This window comes from Diceros bicornis, unplaced genomic scaffold (assembly GCF_020826845.1).
Source record: "Diceros bicornis minor isolate mBicDic1 unplaced genomic scaffold, mDicBic1.mat.cur scaffold_73_ctg1, whole genome shotgun sequence".
Classification (NCBI taxonomy): domain Eukaryota; kingdom Metazoa; phylum Chordata; class Mammalia; order Perissodactyla; family Rhinocerotidae; genus Diceros; species Diceros bicornis.
Genome location: NW_026691615.1, coordinates 2,309,300 through 2,335,228, shown reverse-complemented (window position 1 = coordinate 2,335,228; position 25,929 = coordinate 2,309,300). Strand labels below are relative to the sequence as shown.

General features: G+C 55.8%; 1 protein-coding gene and 1 long non-coding RNA gene across 5 annotated transcripts in view; one reads left to right on the top strand and one right to left on the bottom strand.

Annotated features, from left to right (window-relative positions):
* Nucleotides 1-21,264, bottom strand: part of RANBP3 (RAN binding protein 3) — a 51,934-nt gene extending 30,670 nt beyond the window's left edge. For 2 of the 4 annotated variants that reach the window (XM_058537909.1, XM_058537910.1), the window contains exons 1-2: nt 21,162-21,264; nt 3,443-3,498 (exon numbers count right to left, since the gene is read on the bottom strand). In XM_058537909.1, the coding sequence (XP_058393892.1) occupies nt 3,443-3,498; nt 21,162-21,183 (78 nt within the window). In that variant the 5' untranslated portion in view covers nt 21,184-21,264. The remainder of the gene's footprint in view (nt 1-3,442; nt 3,499-21,161) is intronic. The other 2 variants (XM_058537911.1, XM_058537912.1) reach the window with 1 other exon arrangement.
* Nucleotides 21,265-21,460: 196 nt separating this feature from the next.
* Nucleotides 21,461-22,631, top strand: LOC131403594 (uncharacterized). Its single transcript, XR_009219414.1, has 2 exons — nt 21,461-21,558; nt 21,839-22,631. It is a non-coding gene; the product is annotated as an uncharacterized LOC131403594 (long non-coding RNA).
* The last annotated feature ends 3,298 nt before the right edge of the window (nt 22,632-25,929 follow it).

The window sequence follows — 25,929 nt, the reverse complement described above, 5'->3', positions numbered from 1 at the left end:
CGCAAGTGCTTCACGAAGAGCGCCACCTAGAGGAAGAGTGGGGACGTGGAAAGAAGCAACGACAGTGCCCAGGCGGCCGGTCTGCCTCTGGGGCTGGATTTCAGGCCTTAGGGCTGGAGTTCCCACGGCGAGCGCTCTCTATCACAGGGAACGATGGGAGGATGTGACCGTTCATCCTGAGATGAAGCGATGCCACCGGCGGGCCACTGCCAACAATCTGTGGTTTGATGTGAAAGCAACTCGGACCACCAATGGGATGGCAGAAAACGCTGGGGGGCTTTGCCACCAAATAAAAACAAAACCCTGTCTGGCAGCTTAATTGTTTTCTTTTTAATTTCAAACCTTTTATCTCCATCATGATTTGGTAACGAGAGCTGGGCCTGAGGAGCGCGCTCCTCTGAAGGGGGGACATGGCTCTCTGAAGCGCACTCCACCAGGTGGTTCAGAGACGGGTTACTCAAAGGGAAGTTAATGGTCCCACAGCTGACACCGGGACTTCCTGATCTTTGTGGATCAATTAAAAAATCATTCAAGATGAAAGATTATAGGGGAAAGATCTTTGCGGATCAAGAAATGGCTCAAAAAATAGTTATAAGGGATGTTCTGGTGACAATCGGGACAATTTAAATATGGACTATATACTGAAGGATATTTCCAAATTAATGATCATGTTTTCAGGAGGGACAATGGCACTGGGGCCACGGAGAGGAAAGGCCTCCTCCTAGGGGATGTCTGCGGAGTATTTAGGGGAGAAACGTCAGATGGGCACAACTTACAGCCGAGTGGTTCTAGCACTTTCGATAAAAACGTTCACAGTGAAGCCGGGGGAAGGAGACCCGAGTGTCGCTGCACCATTCTTGTAATTTTTCCGAGGATTTGACAATTTGCAAAATAAAAAGTCGAAGAGAAAAGGGGAGAAAAGTTTGCTCAGAAAAAAAGGAGCACAGCCTGAACAGCCCTTTCCCAACTCAGCGTCTACGGCGTGGAAGGGGCCGGGCTGAAATCTCGGCCCGAGAGAAGGCAAGTGGAAGCCCCAGATTCTCACTGCTGTCGGAAGTACTGTGGCTGCTCCTTGCAGAGCCGTTAAACGGGCAGCAGAGGAGAAAGGAAGCTGGATGTCTGAGCTCCTACTTCCCGCCCTACTTGTGCGCTGTCACAAGCAGCAGAGAAAGAAAGGAAGACTCCACGTCCATCTGGCCACTGTCCACCCGAGAGCTCGGAAAGCAGCCCTAATGGATGGTGATGAAGGCTCCTCCGGCTCTGGAGGGGTTTGCCGCGCCCTTTCGGTGACCTTGTGACAGCAGTGGAGAGCCGTTATTTTTAGAAGCCCATTTAGAGTTGGCTCTGGGTCAATATTTTGATAAGAACTGCACTTGCACATTTTTAAGATGATGGGGAGCGTCTCCCTAGCTACAATTCACCCCATTTGCCATTTATGTAACAGGACTCGACCTTCTAAAGTTAATACACAGAAGGCAGCCTTTGAATGACGAAGCCACAGAAGCACCTCAACTGTGAGAACAGTACTGAAACAGGAATGAGCATTTTCAACTCCACCGAACAAATATTACATTTTAGTGTTTCATCCTGCTGGTTGTCCAAAAGTCTTCAGGTTTAAAGAATTATTAATTCCTATTACTCGTTTTAAATCTGAGGTCAGCAACTTTTTTCTGTAAAGGGCCAGATTCTAAATATTTTCAACTTCGTGGGCCATATGGTCTCGGTCCAAACCACTTCACTCTCTGTTACAGCGTGAGAGCAGCCTTGGCTACTGTGAAGGGGATGGGCATGGCTGTGTGCCAAGAAAACTTGACTTAAAAAAACAGGTGGTAACAGCAGGCTTTAGTTTGCTGACCCGTTTTAAACTAAAAGTGGTTCAAAAGATGATCATGATAAAATTCCAAATTCTACAAAATTCTATTTTACAGAAAACCCGAGAGAAGTGACTTTCACATCTGAAACAGAAATCGAATACATCCATTTCTAGAAGTTAGAGGAATGCACTGCCCCTTCACAGTGACCGAACCTCCGAAGGACACACGATAAAAACACACGTGATTACTCGGCATGTACTGGTCAGCGCCCAGGGAGAGGAGAAGGCAGGGGTCGATGGATCTTGAAAATACCACCTGGAAAACCGAAATGAAACAGAAGAACGTTCCCTTGGGTTCATCAAAAGAATTATCAATGGGAGTGTTGACCATGACGACGAGCCTCGTAGATGAGCCCCGGCTAACACAGAAGGTTCCCTGTGAGGGGGTGTGGGGAGGGCAGCTGTCCCCTCCGGCCCCCTCCACAAAGGCTCTCTTCCTGGCACAGCGCTTAAACGCTGCCAGGGGCGCTGGGCCGCACAGAAAGAGCAGTCTGGCCTGTCTTCTCAGAGCAAGGGACGGGGTCCACGAGCAGCAGCTGGGCTGCCAAGAGCCCCAAATCGCCAGACCAGCAGCCCCCAACCTTGGGGCCGGCCACCCTGCAGGGGTCTGGGGATCCCCTGGAGCACCTCGTTTGTGGATTATGAGCCCTTGAGCCCATGAGATTCTCAAATGCTGTTCTTATCAACAACATGCAGCAGGATTTCAGGACATGCTGTATCCAGCACAGCACCCTGGTCCCTCTGGAATCCTGCAATGGGTATTAACTACACCTGCTGTCCCGGGGCAGGATGGTAGGGACTGTCCATCTTTTGGACACATAGAGGGAGTCCTATTACAAGCTCAGGAGGCATCGCCACAGAACATCAACTCACTCTGGACACAACATCGACCCTCCACACTGACTTGTCAGGGAGGGACATCAAACCACGGACGTCAACGTGACGATGCGAAGCGACTGCCGCGCCCCTCAGGCCTCTGGCGGGCCGCCAACCCCTCACCAGGAATCGGGCAAGGCACTTCCAACTACAGTGCTGTCCAGACACTGTAAAGCCAGGGGGGGAAGCAACCTAACAAAGGTGGATGGTAAATGCACCACGCAGGTCACCTCGTAATTACTCAAATGCACTTATGCCAAGTTGGGTGGGGCCAAAAAAAAACCCCTAAAATCTTTCAAGATCCTGTTCTCCCCGTTACCCACCACTGCTCTCTCTCCTCCCTCCCTCCCCTTCCCTCTTTCTCTCCCTCCCCTCCTTCCTTTCACCTTTCTCCCCCTACTCGTTCCTCTCCACCAGCTTTCCTAACATACAGCAGCATTTCTAAAATGAATCACTAGGAATTAGAACGAAGCTTCCTACCACTGAATTTTAAAGCAGGGTCTCTGAGCCCCTTCCGCACACGCCCATCTTAACCTCTCCCACGGTCCCCTACACCCACCGGACCTCTTTCCTCCGAGCTCAGTGTGAAGGCTGGAAAGGCAGAAGGCCCCACAGTCGTGTGGCCTGGGAGAGCCCTCCGGGAGGGGACAAGGCGAGAGAGCCCGTGGAGTGGAGAGAGCATGCCGGCCTTACCTTTTGTCCTTTTTCCTTCTGAAACACAAAGACAGGCGGAGCAATGGCAGGTTTTTCTGCAAAAAGAAAAATTGGTTTTTTTCCCCCCAACACTATATTCATACAGTAAACAACGCTACAATTGTTTGTCATAAGTTAGAAACAAAAAAACAAACCCAACATAAAACTAGTAACTTCAAAGAACATCAAACCGCTTAGAAAACAGTTTCTGCACGTGGATGCGTGGGCGTGTCCTGTTTGTGAAAACTCCACACTTAATAGTGGGATCCGGGCACTTTTCTGTGTGCGTATTCTACACCAATGCAAAGGCTTCCAGACTCACTCAGAACAGGCCACGTCACTGACCGAGAGAGAGCGGTGGGGACTGCGGTCAAGCTGCAGGGTGTCCGAGGTGACCACTATTCAGTGCCACCAACATGGCACAGAGACGTCAGATCTTTATGTGGCACCTTCCGAATTTCAAATGTGGGAGACTAGTTCAGGTTTTTTATTTTGTTTCAAATTCACAGGCCAGTTGGGGCCAGAGGGCAGCCCGGCTGCAGCCCCTGCCCACACAGCTCATGCTCTTTGCAGAGCCAAGCCGGTCGCCAGCCCAATGTGCCACCCAGTCTCTACAGGAGCGCCCGGTAAAGAAAAGGATTTATGGAGCTGCCAGAGTCCATGCTGCATAGCCGCTGTTGAAGGAAGAAACCCTTTGGGATGTTCTGTCACCCGACGCGACCAGGGCAATGCCGCCTGTCGTTCCCAGGCGACACCGTTTATCTCCTATCCAAGGGCCAAATGCACAGCCCTCTGCCACCTGCCCCTGCCAGGGCAGCAGCTGGGGGATTCTGCACGAGGACGGCCTCAACCCAGGGGGAGGCCCGGTGCCCTCTCGAGCCCTGCGGGCACCCCGGGGCCTCCTTTAGCATCAGAGGGCCTGAGGGCAGAGTGGAGGAGACACAAGGAGAGGTGGGAACTCGGGGAGCGCTGGCAGGGCCCCGCTGGCGAGGGGATTAACCAGAACCTGCGTCCACAGCTTCGCTTCAGCAGGACGGCTACGCGGGAGGGGACACGGCTCACCGGGCGGGCAGCCGGTCAGCGTCTGCTCTAGGGTGTCAGGGAGACGTCCCCGGGAAGAGGCGGCTGTGCTGAGGTCTCGGGGACGGGAGCCGGAAGGGAGAGGGGCAGGTGTGAGGACTCGGCAGGGGCGGAGGATGGCCACGCTGGGGATGTGGGGAAGTGCAGAGGCAGCGGGGAAGCACGGCGGCTGGTTCAGGACCAAGGAGAGAACAGCTAGGGGAAGGGGTGACATGGGGACCTGTTAGGAGGCGGCGGTGATCACCCACAATAACGAAGACGGGCGGGGCCCAGGTTTCAGGAGGAACAGGGACACCGTCCCGCTCCCCGCCCCCCCCACACGTCCACTCCTGGGAGAAGTAGGACAGACCCGGTCTGGACCTCGGGGCAACAGCCGGCCGATGGTGACCATTCCGTCTGCGTGCTCACTGGAGCCGCACGGCACCCGAGTCTGACTCGCCGCGACAGTCCTCCCCTGCACGGCCCATGGCCAACCCGGCGGGAACGACGTGCACGAGACCACAGCGCTGCCAGGGAGGAGGGGTGCGGGGGGCTCCCCGGCAGGGTGCGTAGCTGCCGCTCGACAAACCGCGATGAAAGAACAAATGAATGAACACGCCCGTGCCAGGTGACAAACGGCAGCAAAGGAACGCCGGGGGGCTCTGGATGGCAGCAGCTGATGCTCACACGTCATCCACAGGAATCCCAGACCCTTCTGGAGCTGCCCTTCATCCCCCAAGCCCAGCCTCGGGGCTGAGCTCTGCGCCCAGCCTCACTTCTGCATTCGGCTCCCGGCCGGCTGCAGGGCGCTGATGCGCACAGGAAGGAGCCGGGGTTCTGGTTAGCTCAGCAGCCCCCCAGCCCCCCGTTTTCTTTAGGGAACCACCCCTCCCCTACCCCTGTGGCTCAGAGGAGCCCAGCCCCAGCTCCAGGCCCGAGGAGGAGAGGACTGTGTGCCCCGGCCCCAGGGGACACGGCGGCATGTGAATAAGGCCAGGCCGCTGACAGCAAATGAGACTCGGGTTCAGGGACTTTTGGTGGAGCTCTTGGGGAGGGGGCGCTCTCTCTGCTGGGGCTGCAGCAGCCTCGTGCCACCACCAGGGGCCTTGGACTGGAGCCAGCCCAGCAGGACGCAGAGCCGGAGGCAGAGGAGGAAACTGAACCCTGAAGACACCCAGCCGGGGCCGAGCTGGCCCAAAGCGCCCTGCCCCCCCCGCCCCCCCTTGTAGTTAAGCCAATAAATGCTGATTTCTGCTTCAGCCAGGCTGAGGTCCATCCCAGCCTCCAGCCAGGGAGGCGAGGCCCAGCCTCTGCAGTGAACTACACACATTACTCTGTGGAAGACACGGGCACCGGCCTCCCGTGAGCGAAGATGCTGCGTTCTTGCAGCAGCTCTCCCCACCTGACGCACTGTGTGTTCCCAGGTTTCCAGTCGGTCTCCCCCACTAAGATGTCAACTCCGGGAGGGTGGAGACTCTGCCTTGTCGTCCCCCCAACCCCCTACCCCCGCCCCGCCCCGTAGTCTGAGAACAGTACGTAGCACCCTGCAGGATTCGTCTAGTAAGGGAGGGGACAGTGGAGGAAATGACTCCAGGCTAGTAAGGAAGGAGGAGAACAAGGCAGAGGAAGAGCTTTCCAGTGCTGGGAAGGGTCGCGGGTCACCTGCAGGCACACGGGAGGGGCTGCAGCGATTCGGGCCACCCTGGGAGGCCTGGGCCGCCTGTGTGTCCCTGGGCCGGGCCAGGAAGGGAACTGGTTCCAGCAGGAGGCTGCCTGCGGTGCGAAGGTCCTGCCCAGCACCTTCTGGACCACGTGGCAGGGTCCAGGCACGAGCTAGGAGAGGTCCCATCTGGGGAGGAACAATTCTGCACGGCACCTGGGCACGCTGCTCAGCTGGGGGCAGAGGGAGGCTACACATGAAGGGGACACGGGCTGCGAGCTCTGAAAGCAGCCACCCGAAGAACAGGAACGCCGGGTGAGACCCACGCAGATCCACCCTCCTTAATCCCCCACTCCTGTTCCTCGACCCTCCACCGCCACCACCGCCCTAGTTCAGACCCCCCTTCTCTCCCTGTCCCTACTCTCACTCCCTCAGTCCAGCCTCCGCAGAGCAGCCAGAACCACTGGTGAGCAACGCACGCCTACGACTCAGCAGTGCCCTCCCCGACTGGGGTCAGGGCTCCCTCACCCAGGCCACCCCACCTGCCCGTTATGGGGCACCGAAGAACCTGCTGTCCCCTGCACGCCCATGATTCTGTCACGCTTCTGGACTTCCGCCCGGCGCAGCCCCTCCGCCTAGAACACATTCACCTCCTCTTCCGTGGCTGATACTCGTTCACGTACAGACACCATTTCCCACAGGAGCCCAGTGTGACGGGGCTCCCTGAGCACGCTCTGGCTTACATCCTGCACGGGTCACACCGAGGCCACCTGTCAGGGAGGCGGAGAGACCCGGACACAGCGTGCGAAACAGCTCTACGCCCCAGCCTGTCACGTAGGAATCGTCCAATAAATGTCTGAACTAACCCCCCATCCTTCCTCACATGTGTAACACCGACTGCCATGTAATCACAGAAATATTTATTAAGCCCTTATTCCCTGCAAGGCACCATGGGAAAAATGGGGAACAGGAAGCCGGGGGCCGAAAACCTCAGGGTAAAACATCTGATTAAAGGGGGGGGGTGTGTTTGTACATTCGCCTGGCACTGTGGAGCCCTGGAGCTTCTGGAGGGTTCTGGGTTTATCTGCCCCTGGAACGGAAGCCCCACGAGAGCGGGCCTCTGCTGTGTTCACTAAGCAGTTACAGAGCAAATAAAGCGTCTACACCACAAAGGCTAGGACCCGGAGGCATGGGCCCTGGGGGCCCCCACTGAAGCAGGTTTGAGGGTCAAGACAAACCCATCCACTGCACTAAAACGTGGCAATGAACTTCAGTCAGTTCTCCAGCAAAATCACCAAGCCCCAGAGTCACACACGTTTCTCTTCCGCTCAGCTCCAGCAGGGCCAAAGTCTACACGCCGCAGAGTAGGGTTGATGCTGCAAACGGACAACGCACACCTCCCCGGTCCCTGCCGGCCTGCCCGCACTATCAGGGCGGCCACAGACTGCTCCCCTAACCGTCCCGATCACCTGACTGCTCTGCTAGTCGCTGACTAGGCGGCGTGCGTTCAGCTAACTGAAACGCAAGTCTGGGGACAGAACAGCGGACAGGGGCCAGGAGGCTTCTGGGACCCGCCTGAGTCCCAACCCAGCTCTTCTTCCACAGTGAAGGGAAACCACCACCAGAGGTGTCCAGAGAGACCCAGGCCACCATGAAGATCTAAAACATTAAATGTTACTCAAATGCAGACTATTTGATTCAGAGTCTGTCAACCAGGTGTTTGTTTGGGGTCCTGTGAAACGCTCCCTGATCAAGTTAGTCTGTACAAAAGCGGCCCGCCAGGGCACTGGCTCGACACACCAGCACAGGAAGGGTTAAGAAAACAACCGTAAAGAAATGGGTGTAACCAAATGTCCCCCAAGTTCCTTGATCAGAGAATCCCTTGGCCTGTTCTGTGGGCAGCTGTGGCCATACTGCTGTGTGAAATGGGGTGGCATTCAGAGCCCCAAGGCACCTCCAACAACAGCCCCGCCTCTGGGGCCGCAGGCCCTACGGTCTGGGACACGCCCAGTGCTTCGGCATCCTCTCGGCTGTCTGAGGAGCCGCACGCCAAGTCCCAGATGGCCACTGCTGGATCAGAATCCCCCCAGCCGCCTCCACACGCCCCTCCTCAGCTCCAGTGCCTCAGATGACACCCGGCCAGAGCCCCACTGTGATCCCAGATGATGACCACAGACCCCAGCCAGGGGAAGTCCCCCACGTCCCCAATCCCCGAGGCAAATACCACGGCGGGGGGTGGGGGAGGGCGGGCAACAGGCCAGAAGCTGAAAGGAGTGAGGCCCTGGTGACACCCCGGCCCTCCGTCCTGTCCCCTGCTGCCCTCCACCCAGCTGTGAGGTTCAGATGCAAAACGGGACAGCCCAGCTGTAGTCCCCGGGGACAGGGCCCGTGTCCTGGACTCGGTCTCTGCAGGCCTGGGGATGTGCACTGACAGGCGGGCCCAGGCGTGGAAAGCTGCAGATCTGTGCTCTTGTTCCAAACCTCTGCCAGATGTCGGGGACCCTCTGCACACAGCCTGTAACCCACCCTCGCGCAGGCACTGCCGACACAGTCACGACTGTCAGTGTGCTCTGGCCACCCCACCGAGGCTGGGACCCACTCCTGCAGCTGCACCTCTTGCTAAGTTCATAGATTCAATCATAACACTCATCTGGTAACTACAGCTTTCAGCAATTCCACACATCCAAGTGCCCACTGTGTGCCAGGCACCATGCTTGCTTCTACGGTGTGGTAGTGACACAGAGAGACACGTCCCCTGCCTGCCAGGAGCTGCCATCAGACTCTAGTTGAACATTATAACATGAGAAGCACAGAAGGGACTCAGAGCGCAGAGCTGGGGCACCCAACCCAGCGAAGCTGCAGAAAAGGAGTGGATCAGGGAGGGCTTCTTGGAGGAAGCACCACTTAAGTGGAAGGATGAGCAGCATTTGGCCAGGTGCTGGGAGCCGGACGGAGGAGGCAGCAGATGGCAAGGAGCACTGGAGGAACTCGAAGGTCAGGGTGGCGCCAGCAGACTCCAGACCCTCGAGGACAGCAGCAGAAAGAGACCACCCCAGCCCAGGGCAACAGGCACAGAGCGCGCCCCCTCCCTTCCCTGGCCCGAGGTCTGCACATTCACACCTGTGTGGTCAGTGTAGAAGCTCCTGGAAGGTAAGGACCAATCACACACAGGCAGTTTCTTTATTGAGGAAGTGAGTCAAAGATGGCTCCAAAGAAGTCGGGGCTCCCTGAGATGCTCGCTCCCTCCTGAGCCAAGAGGCCACAGACCCTTCTCCCCGCGGGGAGCATCGGTCTGGGTGGGAAAGGGGACTCCAGGGGGCAGGCCCTTCTCCTCAAGCAGAAACTCCTGACCTGGGCTCCGGGACCGAGAGAGTCCTCAGCTGGTTTTGGTGCATGTGGGAAGTCCTAAAAGGCCCCCGTGAAGTCACCTCCATAATGTGGTCTGTCAGGAAGGGGGCCCCTAAACCGCCTTCTCAAAGAGTGGGTAAGGGGGGTCACCAGGGGAGGGGCGCCTAAGCAGCCTCACACTCGAGAGAATAACAAGATGTACCACCCCTACCAGCAGGCCAGGGACCAGGACTCGAGGGTTTCATCTGTGTCTTTTCTGCGTCTCTTTGAAGGCAGCGAGGCGGGGGATGGAGAGGGCGCTGCCCCTGAGGCCAGTGGAAGAAGACAGAGCCCCCAGCGACGGGGAGGGGAGGCAGCCACTGAGGAAGGGAGGCGGAGCCCCTGCTGCCCGCTGGGGAAGGACAGCGAGGAGCTGGCCTGGACCCGAGGTGGCCCCGGGCGGAAGAGTGTGGTTCCCGACCCTCTGGGGCAACAGAGCTCTCGGGATCCCGTTTACAGACCGGCCTCTGCCGCGTTATCCACAGCACGGACATTCCCAGGTGGGGTCTCCCCACACCCCGGGATGGTTCCCTACGCGGGCCAGCAGGCACCGAGGGCTTACTTATGGGCTAGGCGGGTGCCCGGCGATTCTTCCTCATCATCTCCCCGAATCTCTGCAGCCACCTCAGGAGGGAGGGCAGAGCAGCGTCCGCATTCCAGAGACTCAGAGACGGTGAGTGACGTGTCCATGGTGGGGCCAGGTCCCCAAGCGCACCTGAGCACCGCTGCCACCCACACACAAGCGCAAACCAGAGAAGCTACGGCCCCAGTCTGCTTCCTCCCGTCTCTTCTGCTCGGGTGGGCCTGGCAGCTAAGAAACAGGCTCTCTTTTCTTCTGAGAAGTGACATCAGGAAGAAAGCAGCCGTCAGTTAACATTCTAGATAAGCACCTACGGAGGAGCACAGACGGAACTAGAGGGCGAGAGACGGGGCCGAGGCTTTTGACAAGTCACGTGACCACCTGCCCCGCACAAGCGTGCCCTTAAATCCACGGCAGATCCTTCGGATCCTCAAGGAAGGAATCGAGACACGTTCCAAGGCGCACACTCAAAGGGAAGCAAGCTGCATTGTTTTCATCTGTCAAATGTTTGACCATGTCGTGTTTTGCACGACACGTCCAGAATCTAAGGTGAAAACACACCTTCTCCTGGCTCGCCTTCACACAGACTTCCTTCTTCCCGCTGGGGAGGGAGTAGTGTCCACAAATCCCACGGGCAGGCCTGCCCGGCACCAAGCTGTGGCACCTCCCCGTGGCCGCCTGCAACCTCTGTCTCAGAGGACCTCTGTTCAACTAAACAGAAGAGAACATGGAGACTCTGGACAACGCACAGAGAAGGGGAGCTGGAGTCTCCTGGCCTGGTCTGTTTATTCCCCTCCTGAACCGTGACTCAAACACCTGCCTGGAAACGGCGCCCATCTGGAAAGGCACTTGGAATTCTTGACCAGAATGTCAGCAAGGCACTTGTGTGAAATGAGCCTAATCCTGGGCTGATGGGTCTTAATCTTCTTATCTGTGCGAAAAAGATGGAAAACATCTTGCCAACACAAATAACAGTCTATTAATACGTGGCAACTGCTTTAATCCTGCGACGCTATCTCAGCCCTTCGAGTCACTTCTTTTCTCAGGAATTATTATAAACACTTCTGTGCAGCAACATAACGGTGAATTTGTCACCGACGTGTCAACTCTGCTAGCAAACTAATTCTTCGGTGAAGAATGGCCCTGATCTCGATCATGCTGTTGCTAGGCGATGCCTCTCTCCATCTTAGAGTCCCGCATGCTCAGTGGCACCCGGCCCAGCAAGGCGGGGCAGTGGGCCCCTTCCTTCTTTTTTTTGGTTCTCAAAAGTATTTCTCCTCTCACGGAGATCACAGTGGCACAGTTTTTGGAGACGTTGATATCTTTTATTTTAAGCACTTTTTTCTGGAATGCTCTTCACCTACTGGAATCCAAGCCACTTTTCAACACTCTGATCTTACCACCAGACCCCTACACTTGTAACAACAGTGGAAGCAACCAGCAGCTCACATGTTGACCGGCCTTTACTAGACCCGGTGTAGGCGATTCCCATACCTGGTCTCATTTCATGTCATCACATCTCCAGGGTGTAGATGTTATTTATCGTCTCTGATTTGCAAATCACGAAACAAGACTGAGAGGCCTTGGACAGACGGGTGCCATGCCCAGTCACAAAGCTGGTAAGCGGCAGACATGGGACCAGAACCCAAGGCCTGACTTCCGAGCTGGGCGCCTCACATCCCCCGTGACCCCACGAAGGCCAAGTCGCCTTGCACCTTCTTTAATTCTACACGTACCAGCCCTGCAGCCAAACCCTCCCACCTCTCCACCCTGCCCCACCCACCCAGACTACAAGCTGCTGGGGGCAGACCTGGTACTTTGGGCACCTCTGTGCCCTGAATCTAAGAGAAACCCCCTAACCTCATTAAATACATCATACAAAGTCGGCAACTTCCCTTAAACCACCGAGAAATTCAGGGAGCCAGCGTTGACAGCACTTTTCTCTTCTGCCACTAGATGGCACGACACCAGCACAGCTGAGGCGAAGTAAAAGCGGCTGAAGATTCGGGGGAAAGTTCCAGCAAAGACGACGGAAATCCCCTGACAGGAAGGAAAGCTAAGGACGGCAGAACTTCTGATGAGGCTGCAGACCGATGCTGATGAAATTCAGGAACGTGGCCTCTGTCCGCGTGTGCGGCCTTGACCACTTGTGGCCGCGATCCTGGGCAAGTTAACTCCCTTTCTCTCTCCGCACTGTCCTCTCGTCCAACACAGACGTACCTACACCCCAGGCGCTGTCGGGAAGGACGGAATGACACGAGGCATATGAAGTGCTTGGGGAGTGGCTGGCACGCGGCACGGAGCCCACGTCGGCATTATTATAGCTGATATAACGATATGGAGAAGACTGCAGGTACACCGATGCCACCCTGAACCATGGGTCTCAGATTCAAGGACTGTCGCCAGCCCCCAGGCCCCCAACAGGGACAAAGGCCTCACAGTCTGGCCCCTTCAGAGTGGCCTGGACGCAGGGACACCTCAACACAGATGCTCAGTCGCTCAGAACCCCTCGAGCCCGGAGGCCCAAGGACTCACGGAGGCGAGATCTGACGGCAGGCCAACCAGGCAAGCCTTGCTCGCAACAGTCTGACTAACTGAGGACCTACTATGTGCCAGGAGCCATGCTGGGCACTGGAGACAGGAAGAAAGGGGGCGAGACCACAGCTCTCTAGAGGGAAAGGAAAAGAAAAGCAACAAGCGCCCCGAGGCGGGCAGAGATAATTAGAGAATTCTGGAGATAGGCGCGAGAAGGAAGATAAAGCAGGGCGGGGGGTGGGGGGGAGAGGGAAAGCAGAGAAGGGGGCTGCAGGGCCTCTCTGTGTGTCACGGGAGCCTCTGACAAAAAGGAACGAGCCAGGGGAAGGCAGGGGGAACCCCGAGTCCGCAAGCCCTAAGAACGGAAAGCACCCGGCGGCCAGCGTGGCTGGAGGGCTTCCCCAGGGGAGGGCGGGAGGTGAGGCTGGGGAGGGCGCCGCGGTGGGCCGTCTGCAGGTATCCAGCGCACAGGGAGGCCGTGCAGGAGGCCACGCAGGCCAGCCACAGCACCTGGCTTATGTCTTTAGACCACCCTGGCAGTGGTCCGCATGCGATTCTTCCCATTTCCGTGTGTTAGGAAAGCTCTGTGATGAACTCCTGGGGAAGGTCGCCCTGGGGTGGCGAGGAGAACAGATCTCAGGGAAGCAGGAGGAGACGCAAGGGGACCAGCGAGGAGCCTACAGGACACATCCAGGCGAGAAGTGGCAGCGACAGTGGGGGCTTACCTAGTCTCGGGGCCTTGGAGACGGGCAACGTGGATGGAGACGGAGCCTGCCGGTGCCCGAGCTGCGGGAAGACTGGGATGACCTCGAGGCTGTGGAAGCACGGCCGGCTCAGTCAGGGGCCGACGCTGTCAGCTAAAGAACTCTGGCTCCTCCGATGAGAAGACTCCACACACAGGCTCCCCCGCCCCACTGCGGGGCTGATGAATAACCAGGCCCTGGACTCTGACCCCAGCGGCCACCACCATCACCGCTGCAGAACGTCCTTTCTCCTCGGGCACTCCCCACCTGAGAGCCACCCTCTCCAGAACCGTCTTCCCCACGCCCGCTCTGCTCTTACAGACCCAACGCAGGCATCAACTCTGGGTCAACAAATTCCCGAAATTCTGTGTGGCCAACCTGGGGGAGTCTGACTCATCAAGGGCATCTAAAACTTACTGCAAAAGCGGGGCCTGCCTTCTAACACTTGTGTGGAGCAGCTCCTACCGTCTCTGCCGTCTCCTCTTTTCCTCTGAGGCAGCGATAGCGAATGTAGTGCCCCACACAGGTCAGCCTTCAGGAGAACAGGCGCACAAGAAGGCAATGCTACAGATCCACCGGAAAGGACGGGCACGGGCTCCTCGACTCCATGGCTGGAGGGAGGCACGCTGTACCGGCCGACTCCCCAGGCTTACACGGCCTTGGGCTTCAGCCCCCGTGAAGTGGAAGGTCCTCTCCAGCTCTGACACTCCATCAGGTCCTCACCCTGGACTTGACAGAGCTGAAGGTCACTGCTCTTCAATAATAGGGGTATGAAGTCCACGATGCCTCCTTAGCTGCCAAAAGGCCATTACGGAAAAAGAAGGCTGGGAGCGTGGGCCCTACACTCTAGTTGGCAAATAATTTATTCCAGGATAGTTTTATTTAATCGTATAACCCCGGAGTTCTCACCCAGGGGTGATTCTACCCCCACCCCACGCTGGGCAACGTCTGGAGATGTTTCTGATCTTCACGATGGGACGAGCTGCTAACCGCATCTAGTGGACGGAGACCAGGGATGCTGATCAACATCCCACAATGCACAGGACGGTCCCCCAGTCACCAAGAATGATCCAACCCCACATGTCATGTGTGCTCAGGTTGAGAAACCTTGCATCAACTATCTGGAAAAAGATTGCATTAGATCCCTAACTCACATTACACACCAAAATAAATTCCCAGTGGGTCAGACGTACAAACTGGGGTGGCCCCCAGCTTCTGTGTGTCCCCTCCTCGCCCTCTCCCCCCTCAGTGGGTGTATTTAAACATGGGCAGCATCCCAGGACTTTGGAAGATCAGATGATAACGGAATGCAGAGTTTCTTGGGGGTCAATGGAATCCCCAAACCCAGAGGGTCTCAAACGAGGGTGATTCTGCCTGAGGGGACATCAGGCAAGGTCTGGAGACATTTTCCCTTGTCATGACTGGGGGTAGGTGGGTACCACTGGCAGCTTGTGGGTAGAGGGCAGGGACGCTGCTAAACATCTCACAGTGCACAGGACAGTACCCCCCCACCAGTCCCAATGTCACTAACGCTGAGGTGCAGAAACACGGCTATAACCCAGGAGCCTCTTCTCTCCCCAGGTGTCCAATCGGAAGAGGAACAGCCAGCAGGAACTGACACGTATCCGCACGTGCCGGTAGGTCTACCACCCGACACCCGTTCTGTCTCACACAACAATCCTCAGACCCGATGAGCATCGTTCCCATTCTACAGACGCAGGAACTGAGGTCAAACAACTTGCCCAAGAGTGGCAGCGGCAAGACACGAGATGAGGAAGGGCAATCCAGGCGGTTCCAACTGTGCAACAAGTTAACCAGCCCCCGTTTAAAACTCCCCAGAGGCTGCAGGGACGGGAGAAACCCACGCGGGTCTCCCTCGGGCCTGGACACTGGAGCTCTGCTATCACACGCAGCGGTTCTCAAACTTCTTGGTCTCGGGACCCCTTTCTGCTCTTGTAAATTCCCGAGGACCCCAAGAGCTTTTGTAAATGGGGGCTACTGCTACCGCTACTGACCATATCGGAAATTAAAACTGTCAAAGTGTTGGTTCATTTACTGAAGATAATAATAGTCAGTAAAAGTTTACGTTTTTTTTTTTTACTTATTTTTATGAAAAATAACTTTTTGAAAACCAAACACAAACCTAGTGAGAAGAAGGGCATTATTTTACATTTTGACAAATCTCTTTAATGTCTGGCTTCACAGAAGACAGCCAGATTCTCTTGTGTGCTTCTGCAGCCCATCTGTTGCTCTATCACGCTATTACAACCTCTGGAAAAAACCCCACTCTCCATTCTCAAGAGAAAGAGAGGGAAAAGGGCAAACGACGTCTTAGTATTGTTATGAAAATGGTTTTGAACTCCCAGTGCCTTCGAAAAGGTCTTGGGGACCCCCAGGGGCCCCTGGACCATCTTGCAGAGCTGCTGCCACATGCTGCTCTCCGAGCACTCGCCTTCCGAGGACACTGGACCCTGAATTGATTACAGACCGCCAGGAGCTTTCTGCTGAGATCCTTTGCTAAGAGTTCCGAGCGCGGAGAACACCGAGTGTAAGAGGCCGTACAATGGGGTTGAAACCCAGATGCCAACAAAGGTCGGGCAGGCACCGGAAAAGGAGGAAGTGGGCCAGGTCCACGCAACTCGGGGACTGCGGTGTCCACAGGGCACAGTGTCCCTCAAGGGCGGCAGCCGCTCCTCAGTGCCAGCAAGTCGTCACTGTGGAGGGACGCGGGCTGAGGCTGGGTCCCACTTACCAAGAGAAATCAGAAACCTGGATCACTTTTCTTCCCTGAAATCTCAGAATTCTTAAATGTTGGCTCCTAATTGAAAACAAACAAACAAAACCCTAAACGGGCCAAATTAAAGATGTCTGCTTGCCCCGGGGGCCTGTCTGCAATTCCTGCCTGCGGGTTTCCACTCTGGCTTCACGTCATTAAACATCTGTGGGCCTCTTTAAAACTGCAGCCACCCCGGACCTCCTGCAGTGACCTCCGACGCTGTGGCCCCGGCGTCACTCTATGTTCCTCCACAACCCCCGTGAACGAGCGTGAAGCTCCATGAGGGTTAAGAGTCACAGCGAGCGCTACGCACGGGCACGGAGCGGCAAGATGACCAGGGACGGAGCGAGCTGTGGACAGGAGGGCTGTACTCTGAGGCCCCGTGCCATAGAGCTTTCTACGGAGTGGTGCAGTCACCCGGAACGTGACTCCACGGGACCACAGGAAGGTTACTGCACCGAGCTGGCAAAACAGATCCCCTTCATCCAAAACCAGCATCCCCCGCTGCTCACGGCCAGCACCACCACCGGCTCCTGAACAGACAACGATGCAAACCCATCCGCCTCCCGACGGCTTCAAAGTACCATGGAGAGCTACCGGGCCCGGCCAGCGAACAGCAGCCACCTCTGCCTGCCGGCTGCTTGCTCGTGTACGCTCCTCATTACGTGAGAAAAGCCCTTCTCATATCCCCCAAACGCACCCCATTGCTCCCCAAACGGCCAGCCCTCAGCCTCCCACTCCACCCCGGCCTACTCTCTCTGCCTGAACTCACCTACTAGGCCGGAATTCAGCTGGTACTTAATATGCCCCCTTTGTCAACCCCAAATGCTGGCCCCCCTCCAAACGCCCTTCTAGGCTTCCCAGCTCTAACCTCATGGAACTCCTGTCACCTCCACTCCGTCACTTCCCTCCAAGCATAAGCACAGCCCAGATCCCCACACCCAATGCATGCGCGAGGGGAGCGGGGCTGCTGGGGTCACTCCATTTTCCAGTTAACTGAGAGGCAGGCTGAAGACGTGGCTGCAAAGTTTTAAACTTGCAGAACTACAAGCTTTTCTGTCTGTTCACAGGATCCTGGGCAAAACTGACACTTTCTTCAAAGGGGATAAAGGTTTTGCAGCCTCTGAGGTCACACGACCCCCCTCAGTGACCACCAGGCCCCACCTGCTAGAGACACGAGAGGCACTGGAGAGCCGAATGTACACGCTCTGACCTCGAGACAAATCCCAGGGTTCGTGTTTATCAGAACTTCATGAACAAATTGGAGAAATCGGGTTTAGGGCAGGGGAAGGGGGTGGTGAGAATCGAGTGAATTGAGGATTCCAGCTGTCTGAGTTCCAGCTCATGAATAAAAATCCAGTTTTTGGGCTCCCCTCAGGGCCATCTCACTCCGAGGGGGTGGAGTCACTGCCCTCTCCACGCATTTCTTGCTCTCTCTTTGCTGAGCACTTAAGCTAAATGTGTCTATAACACGAGTTCACTGTAGTAAAAATAGCTACCACTTACCGACTGTTTATTACCGTGGGCTGAGATAGGTGCTAAATAATTTACAGCATTAACGCAGCCAATGCTCACAGCAACCATGATAGTTATGATCATCACTATTCTCATTTTACTGGTGAGGAAACTGAGGCTCAAAGGGGTTAAGAATTTGCCCGAAGTCACTCAGAGAGTACAAGGCAGAGCCAAAACACAAAGGCGGTTGTCTACAAGGCAAAGCCTGGGTCCCACCTCACTTTATACCAGTCCCCGGCCCCAGGACATTCTGCAACGTCTGAAGACACTTTTGGTCATATGTCCCCCGGAGTAGGGGGGCAGGGGAGGGTGTGTGCTACCGGCATTTTGTGAACAGAGTCACAGATGCCGCTATGCTGCTGAACATTCTACAAGGCATAGGAAGGCCCCCACGACAGAGAATCATCCGGCCCCAGATGTCAGGGGGGCCAAAGTTCAGAACTCTGCTTTACACCGTCTCTCAGGTTTCCACCACGCACATCCAGGTGGCCAGCAAGAATGCACACGTATATGGTCTCTGCTAATGCTGACATCTAGAATCACAGACTTCCTATAGCTCAAAAACACGCCGCTCACCCTCTTCCCATTCTTTACCATCACCAGGGACTACACGGTGCCTTCAAATCCTGACGTCAGCCTACGACGCAGAGTTACTCCAGAGAAAGGATGATTAATGCGTTTGGGATGTGTCAACATTGAAACGCCAAGCAGAAAAGAATATCCTAGGACACAAGTGTAAAACACACACACACTCTCTCTCTCTCTCCTGGGAGAGAAGCATTCCAACTGGACTTTCAAGTCGTGGACTAGAGGACTACGGAGAAAGGGCTGTGGGAGCCGCTGTCTCCATCCCTGAAGCGATCACCATGGCAACAAGGATCCATAAGAGGCCGAACTGGATACACAACGGGAAACGTTTCTTTGTACACAACACAGCACTCCTATCGTGTACTACTCAGGCTGGTGATGGGCTGCGCATCAGCATCACCTGCTCTCTAACTGGATGGATGCCCAGGGCCCACCCAACACCTCACAGAATCGGAATGGGTCGGGTGAGCGTGGGGACCGAGCATTTTAAGAGAGCTCCCTAGGCGACTCTGACGCCCAGCCCCGGGGAGGGGGGGCAGCCACTGCCTTAGACTCACACAGAGGGGTTGGGTGTGATGATGGACCAGCTTAGAATCCCAATCTGGAAAGACATAAGCCAAGAGGCGTCTGACTGTAGCTTAAACAGCAGGAAGCAAAGCACATGTATGGGGCACTCCCTAAAGCTTCCAAACGCACGGGTGAGGAAGGCCTAGTTTACACAGCGGATAAGAAACTAAACATCCTGGCAGGCCGCTCGAGCCAGAGCCGGCAACGGGGCCGAGGAACACATAAAACTAATCAAAGGAGGGCAGGGATACGTGAGGCACAAAAAGCCACTAAGATTCGATGTCCTGAGGACAACGATGCCAGAACTGGTGTCAGAGCCAAAGTCTTAGGGGAGCGTGGCATTTATTAGGCAAAAATTTTATGTACAAGGCATTCTGTTTCCCTGACACCTACCCGTTCAACGATGCAATTTACAAGCGACAGCTCACGTGTCAGGACGTGTGAGTCTGAAGGAGGTGAAGGGGGGTGCCATGGGGTATCTGGGGGAAGACTGACTCACAGAGAGGAACCAGCAGGTCCAAAGGCATCAAGGAGGGACCGTATGGGCCATTCAAGGGACACCGAGAACAACAGAGCGGTTATTGCAGAGCGAGTCAGGGAGAGAGTGGTGGGAGCGGAGCACAGGGCAGTATCAGGGGGCCACCCGGGTTTCTGGGCTGAGACGCTGTTAGAAGGGTAGGGGTGGAAGGCAGGCCCAAGAGGTGGCAGCGTTGGTGGTGAGAAGTGGTCCCCCTCTGGAAATGTTTTTAAGGTAGAACAGACAGGATGTGCTGTGGCAGAGGAGACAGAGAGGAGACAAGGGTGACTTCAAGGCTTTTGGCCTGAGCAATTCAAAGACTGGACTTGCCACTTACTACAATGGGAGACAGACGTGGGATGGGCAGGCTGAGGGGGGAGACAGAAATTTTGTTCAATGTGCTTATGAGACATCCAAATGGAGATGTGGAATATGACATTGGATCTACCAGCCTTGAGTCAAGAAACCGAAGGGGCCCAAGATGTAAATCTATCCAGTATATCGTACTGATTCCCATTTATCCAGTCATTCTGCCTTTAAATGGATCTGATGAACGGAACACCTCAACCCTCTGCTGGCTTCTTTATCTTATTATAAAGGAGATGTGGCATAAAAGGACCAAAGGGGAGAACGGGGGCCTTGAAGCCAGATCATCTTGATTCACATCCCTGCTCCTTACCAGCTGGGTGACCTGACCTGGACAAGTAAGTTAATTACGCTAACTCAGTTTCCTCATCAAGAGAATGGGGCTAACAGGACCCACCTCATGGAGTTTTCGCGAAGCGTGCGTGTTACCGGGGACAACGCACGTCGAGATTTTGAACAGGACCTGGGACCATCCCCAGCGCTCCACCAGAGTGGACGCTGATTATCATCAGTCGTGCATTCGCGCATTTCAGCCTGGGAACCCCAGGACACCCCCCATCGCAGGGGGCGCGCTGCGGGGGAATCGGGGCCAGGCAGGTAGACGGCCGGCCTGCAGCTGTGCACCCAGACACGGAGGGAGCTAAAAACAGGCCTCGGAAGTCCCGAAGCTACAGCGACATCGACGCCGCTGCAGACTGAATCAGATATCAGGTCGTGGAGCGCTTCCTCCGGGGGATCCGGAACCGTAACCTTGGCAAAAACGGCCGGGGGGACGTCAGCGCCCCACGGAGGAGGGAAAGCACACGCGCTCTGCAAGCGCAACGAGAAAGGGCCCCAGAAGGCCGGGCGTCCGGCGGCCCACATCCTGCGGAGGGGAGCCGAGGCGCCACTCTGGGTCGCCGCGGAGGATCCGGGGCAACTGGCGGGAAGTGGGGGCCGAGCTCGGGGCGGGGGTGACGACGGACGCGGCGGGCCGCGGAGGACTAGGACCCCGCGGGATCGGGTGGGCAGCCGGGCCGGGGAGGGGAGGCGGGGTCCCCGAGAGCGAGGGGGCGGGGAGCGAGCGCGGCGCGCTGGGCCCAGCACCAGGCCCCGGGGTCTATTTACATCCGAGGCCCAGGCGCCCGGGCCGCGCCTCCCGCCCCCGCGGCCCCCGGGCTGGCCCGCGGGGCGGAAGGGCCTCGGGGCCGCCCGGGCCCCCCGGCCGGACGGCGGCAGGGCCGGCGGGGCCGGGAGTGAGGGGCCGGGCCGGTGAGCCCGGCCTGGGGAGACGCGATGGGGGGCGGCTGCAGGGCGCGCGGGGCCGCTCTCCCGGAGCGGACGGGCCCCCGCACTCCGGGGTGCTCACCCCTCGGGCCTGTGGCCCCCGGGCCTCCCGCCGCCCGTTCCCCAGCCGCCGGCTGGCCCCCGACGGCGCCTCCCCTACCTTCGTTCGCCAGGTCCGCCATTTTACTTCCTTGAGCCCTCCCACAAGGCCCCGCGCCGGCCCGGGCTCGTCTGCTTTCTGCCAGAAACTCCCGCGCCTGCGCACTTCCCGAGCCGACTCCGAGCGAGGCGGGCAGCTCGCGCCTGCGCGCTGAGCCCCGCGCGGAGTCGCGCTCCCGGTGCGGTCCCGAGCCCGGGCGCGCTCCGAGCACGCGCCTGCGCACTAACCGCCCCCGCCTCCTTTTCCCGCCGACCGAGGGGGCGTGGGCAGGGCAGTGCGCGTGCGCAGTGCGCCTCGCGCGTTGCAAGAGCTGGGGCTTGACGCCCGTGCTTTCCGCTGGTTCCCCGGGGGTCCCCCGCGCTGGGAGAATGAGCCGTCGATCGAAGCCTTCCTCTAGGTAAATCCCTGGGTCTGCGGGGTGCTTTCCACATGCGCAGGCCCGAGGCTGATGAGGAGGCCCGCGGGGGTTGCAGGGCACCCTGCCGTCTCAGGCCTCAGTTTCCCCTTTTGAGCGGCCAGCACGTCGGGCAAACGCTTTCCTGAGGCCACATGGAGGAGGTGGGGGGTTGGGGGAGAAGCAGAGGTCAGAAATTGAAGATCACTGGCCAAAGGGGGGGTTTAGTGGGGGAGGGGATCCCCAGCACCAGGGACTTGACCTCCCTGAGCCACCGGAACAGGAGCTCCAGGAGGCCAGACCCCGACGCCTGGAAACGAATAGCACCTGGAACCGAGTAGGCCTCAAGTTTCATCTGTAAAATGGGCCGATCACCCCCACAAGGCTGATGTGAGACTGTTGGGCACCCTGGACTCCTCAACTTACCTGCTCCGAATCTCTGGAAACACCCTGTGGGCTCTGCCTCGTCTCCAAAACATAGCCCAGGTCCGCCCCTTCTCACCAGCTCGGCTGTCACCACCCTAGGCCAGAGCATCCTCATCTCCCTCTTGGAAGACTGGACGCGCTCCTCTCTCTCTGCTCTCCTTCTCATGGAGCTCTAGGCTCTGTTCCACACACAACAGCACACAGAGGAATCTTTTAAAAATACAAATTAGATCAAGGGCCCTTCTTTCCTCAATGCTTGCAAAGGACTTTCTGCTGAACTTGGAATAAATTCTGAACCTCCTATTCAGGCTTGCAAAGCCTCTGATGCTTTGCTCCCGTGCCCCCTTGCTCATTGCAGTTCAGCCACATGGGTCTTTCTGGGTCTTTCCAGCCCCAGGATCTTTGCACTTGCTGATCCTTCTGCTTGGGACTCTCTGTCCCTGTCTTATCTAGATTTGAGCCCCAGCTCCACTCCTGCAGTATGGTCTAGACACGAGGACCTATAGCCTGTGGACCACGTCTGGCTTGTGAGCTAAGAATTCCCATTTTTAGTTGGTTGGAAAAAAAAAGACGACGCATAGCTCATGCCGTGAAAACTGTATGAAGTTTACATTTCAGTGTCCATCAATAAAGTTTTATTTGAAAACAGCCACACTTACTCATTTGCATATTGTTTGTGGCTGCTTTCAGTGTGTGAGAACAGAGCTGAGTCCTCTTAGCAGAGATGATCTGGCCAACAACACTTGAAATATTTTCTATTTGGGTCTTTATAGAAGTTTGCCAACCCCTAATCTAGGACATGTGTATTTATGTGATTGTCTTACATGTATCTGTATAACTGAGGGGCGTGGTAAATGTTTAACAACGTTGGTGTGGATACTTCCACCATGGCATGGGGTATAGTTAATACTCTAAAAAATTTCCCGAACCTTATTTAATAGACACCTTGATTCTGCTATCCTAGATTTTGCCACCAGGCTACAGGCACGGGCCACAGATCTCGAGTTAGGAATTCTCCAGAAATTGCCAGAATATCTGTATGGAAAAGACCCCGGGGGGTCATCAAGTCCATCTGGTCACCCACAGTGTGTCCTCTTAGGTTGTCTTATTTCTAGCTTGTTGGTTGCATTGTATTTCATTGTATATAATCGCTCCTGGGTAGGTCTTCCTGGCCTTTGCCACCTCTCTGAACACTTTGACCTTTAAAGAATGTAATACTTTTCTTTATACGCCTTTTTGTTAAAGTTTACATTAAATAGATACTATGTATCACCATTTAACATAGAAAACTACTAAGCCAGGAATAGGAGATAATTGTAAAAATAAACATGAAGACAATGTTTTTAAATTCTGGGTCCGTACTGTTGGCTGCCAAGGTGCTGAGTCCCAAGCCAGCTTTTTCTTTGATGTAAAGAGAGATCAGCAAAGTATTAGAACATACGAGAGGCCTGTTATCACTCAGCTGAAACGTTTTCCTTGACATGATGAGAAAGAGTATTGAAGACGGGTTCACTACAATCCACGCGATTCAGTGTCATTCAATGCCATGTCTCCGAAAGTCGTTTCATCCGCCACATTCTTCCCACGCTTTGGGAAACTCCCAGGAACATGTCATCACTTGCTAAATTTAATTCAGCTGTGGTTTTTCAAGGGCCACTGAGAGATGCTAAACCTATCAGCCTGACGAGCCAACTGAATTTCCACTGGTTTCACAATTCCCGTGACAGCGCCAGTGGCGGCCAACGTCGGGCCCCTTCGGCCTTCCTTTGCTCTCGTTATCCGGTCTCCTCTAACCAAGTAGCTTAGTCACTATTTAGTTGTTAAACAAATACTTGTCGATCGCTAGCTGTGGTGATTTTAAAAGATGGCCCCAAATGCTTTGACCCTCTTGCCCTCAGGAGGTGAGGTCTCTGTTCCCTTCCTTTGAATGGGGGTGGACTCGTTTCTGGTCCATGCACAAAATACAGTGGAAATGACGCTCTGTGACTTAGAAGGCTAGGTCAGAAGAGGGGCGGATATGCAGCGTCTGTCGGCTGCTGGAACAGTTGCTCTGAAAGCCTTCAGCCATCATGGAACTGTTCAACCGTCCCGAGGCGGCCATGCTGTGAGGAGGTGGGAGCAGAGGGCGAAGCCTTGAGAGAGGATGGCCCAGCGTCACCCTTCCTGGTTCGCACCCATTTCACAGAAGGGATGACAGATGACTTGAATGACGCGTGCTATTCTAAGCCCCTCACTTTGGGAGATGTTTGTTACCCAACCATACACATCCACCTCACGTACGGTGCACTGGGCTCTGTTCGTGTCAGTTACACAGACACACACACATCTACCCACCTACTGTGCACCTGGCAGTGTTCTACATGTTGGAGCCCGAGATGAACAAGACATTCTACCCTCATGGAGTTCCTCTTCTTTCGTGGGTAACTGACAATAGATTGGTTAGCAAAATAATTCAAGATAATGACTAGTACTACAAAGAAAATCAAACACATATTGTCACTGAGTGACAGAAAGGGGATACTTTTGATTGGCTCCTCAGGGAAATCCCCTCTAAGGGGGCAACATTTTATTAGAAGTTCTGTGGGAGAAGCATTGTAGACAGAACGTGAGTGCAAAGGCCCTGAGGCAGGAACGCTTAGTGAGCTGGAGGAGCCGTGGGTAGCTCAGTGGGGCCAGGGCAGAGTGAGGAGATGAGGTCAGGGAGAGGCGTGCAGAGTGTTGTCGGCCACGGCGAGGAGTTTGGGGTTTTCCTAACACAAGGGTTAGAAGTGGGAGATCAGTGGTTTAGCCTACCCAGCTGATCGGCCTCTGCTCCCTCCTGCTCCTCGGCTCATCAGGAGTCGCATCAGAGGACCCCCTTTGCCGGGGCTGAGCTCTGAGAACTTGACTTCCCTTGTCCACAGCCACGTTAGAAGTGGCTTCTGTGGTTGGGCTCCAGGAAAAGGGCCTTCACAGCTGTAATTCGGTCTCGTCTTCCCATGGAGGGCCGAGAGCCGGCCTGTGAAGTGTCTGCTCTGTGCCCAGCCCCACGCTCAGGTCGAGGCCCCCGAGATTCGTCAGCTCCAGGTCCTGCCCTCACGGAGCTCAGAGTCAGGTGGGGGCGGAGGGAAGTCCTCCTGGGTCGCCTCCTCTGCTCCGCACCGTTCCCCGCCCTCCCTCGTTCCCCGGGTTCAAGTTCCCGACAGCAGGGTGTCCAGAGTGGCCGATGCTGCTGAGATGGGACCCCTGACCCGAGCTGGGACATCGGCTGCCCTCACTCCCATATTCTGCAGCCGCTACGTGTGGTATGGAACTGGGAGGAAATCCTTATTCTATTTTCTTAGTGATTTTTAAAAATTTTAACTTTTCAATTTAAAATCAATTCCGACTTACAAAGAAGTTGCAAACATCGTACAAAGAATTCCATAAAGCCTTCACCCAGCTTCCTCAGATATTAACATGTTATGTAACCACAGTACCATGATCGAAACCAGGAAATTCTCCCCCCCCCCCCATGCCAGCCCACTCGCTAATATACAAACCTTATTCAAATGTCATCTGTTCATTGCTAATGTTCTTTTCCTCTTCTAGGATACAGTCCAGGATCCCACGTTGCTCTTAGCTGGCCCTTCTCCTCAGTCTCCTTAGTCGGGATCAGTTTCCAGGCTGACTTTTTCTGAACCCTGACACTGGAAGCGGGTACTGCCCTGTTATTTTGCAGAACGCCCCTGAATTTGGGGTCTGTTTGACCCTTCCTCGTCATTAAATTGAGGTTGTGTATTTGGGGCAGGAATGAGGTGGGAGCGACCTTGTGTCCGCTCCAGGCGCCCGGTCAGGAGGCCCGTGATGTCCATTTCACCCGGGCGGTGACTGGGGTCTCTTGGTTGACCTGGTGTGGGCCAGATTACTACTTTTCCTTGTGTAATTATTGAATATCTCGTGGGGAGATAAATAAGTAGGGAATCTTTG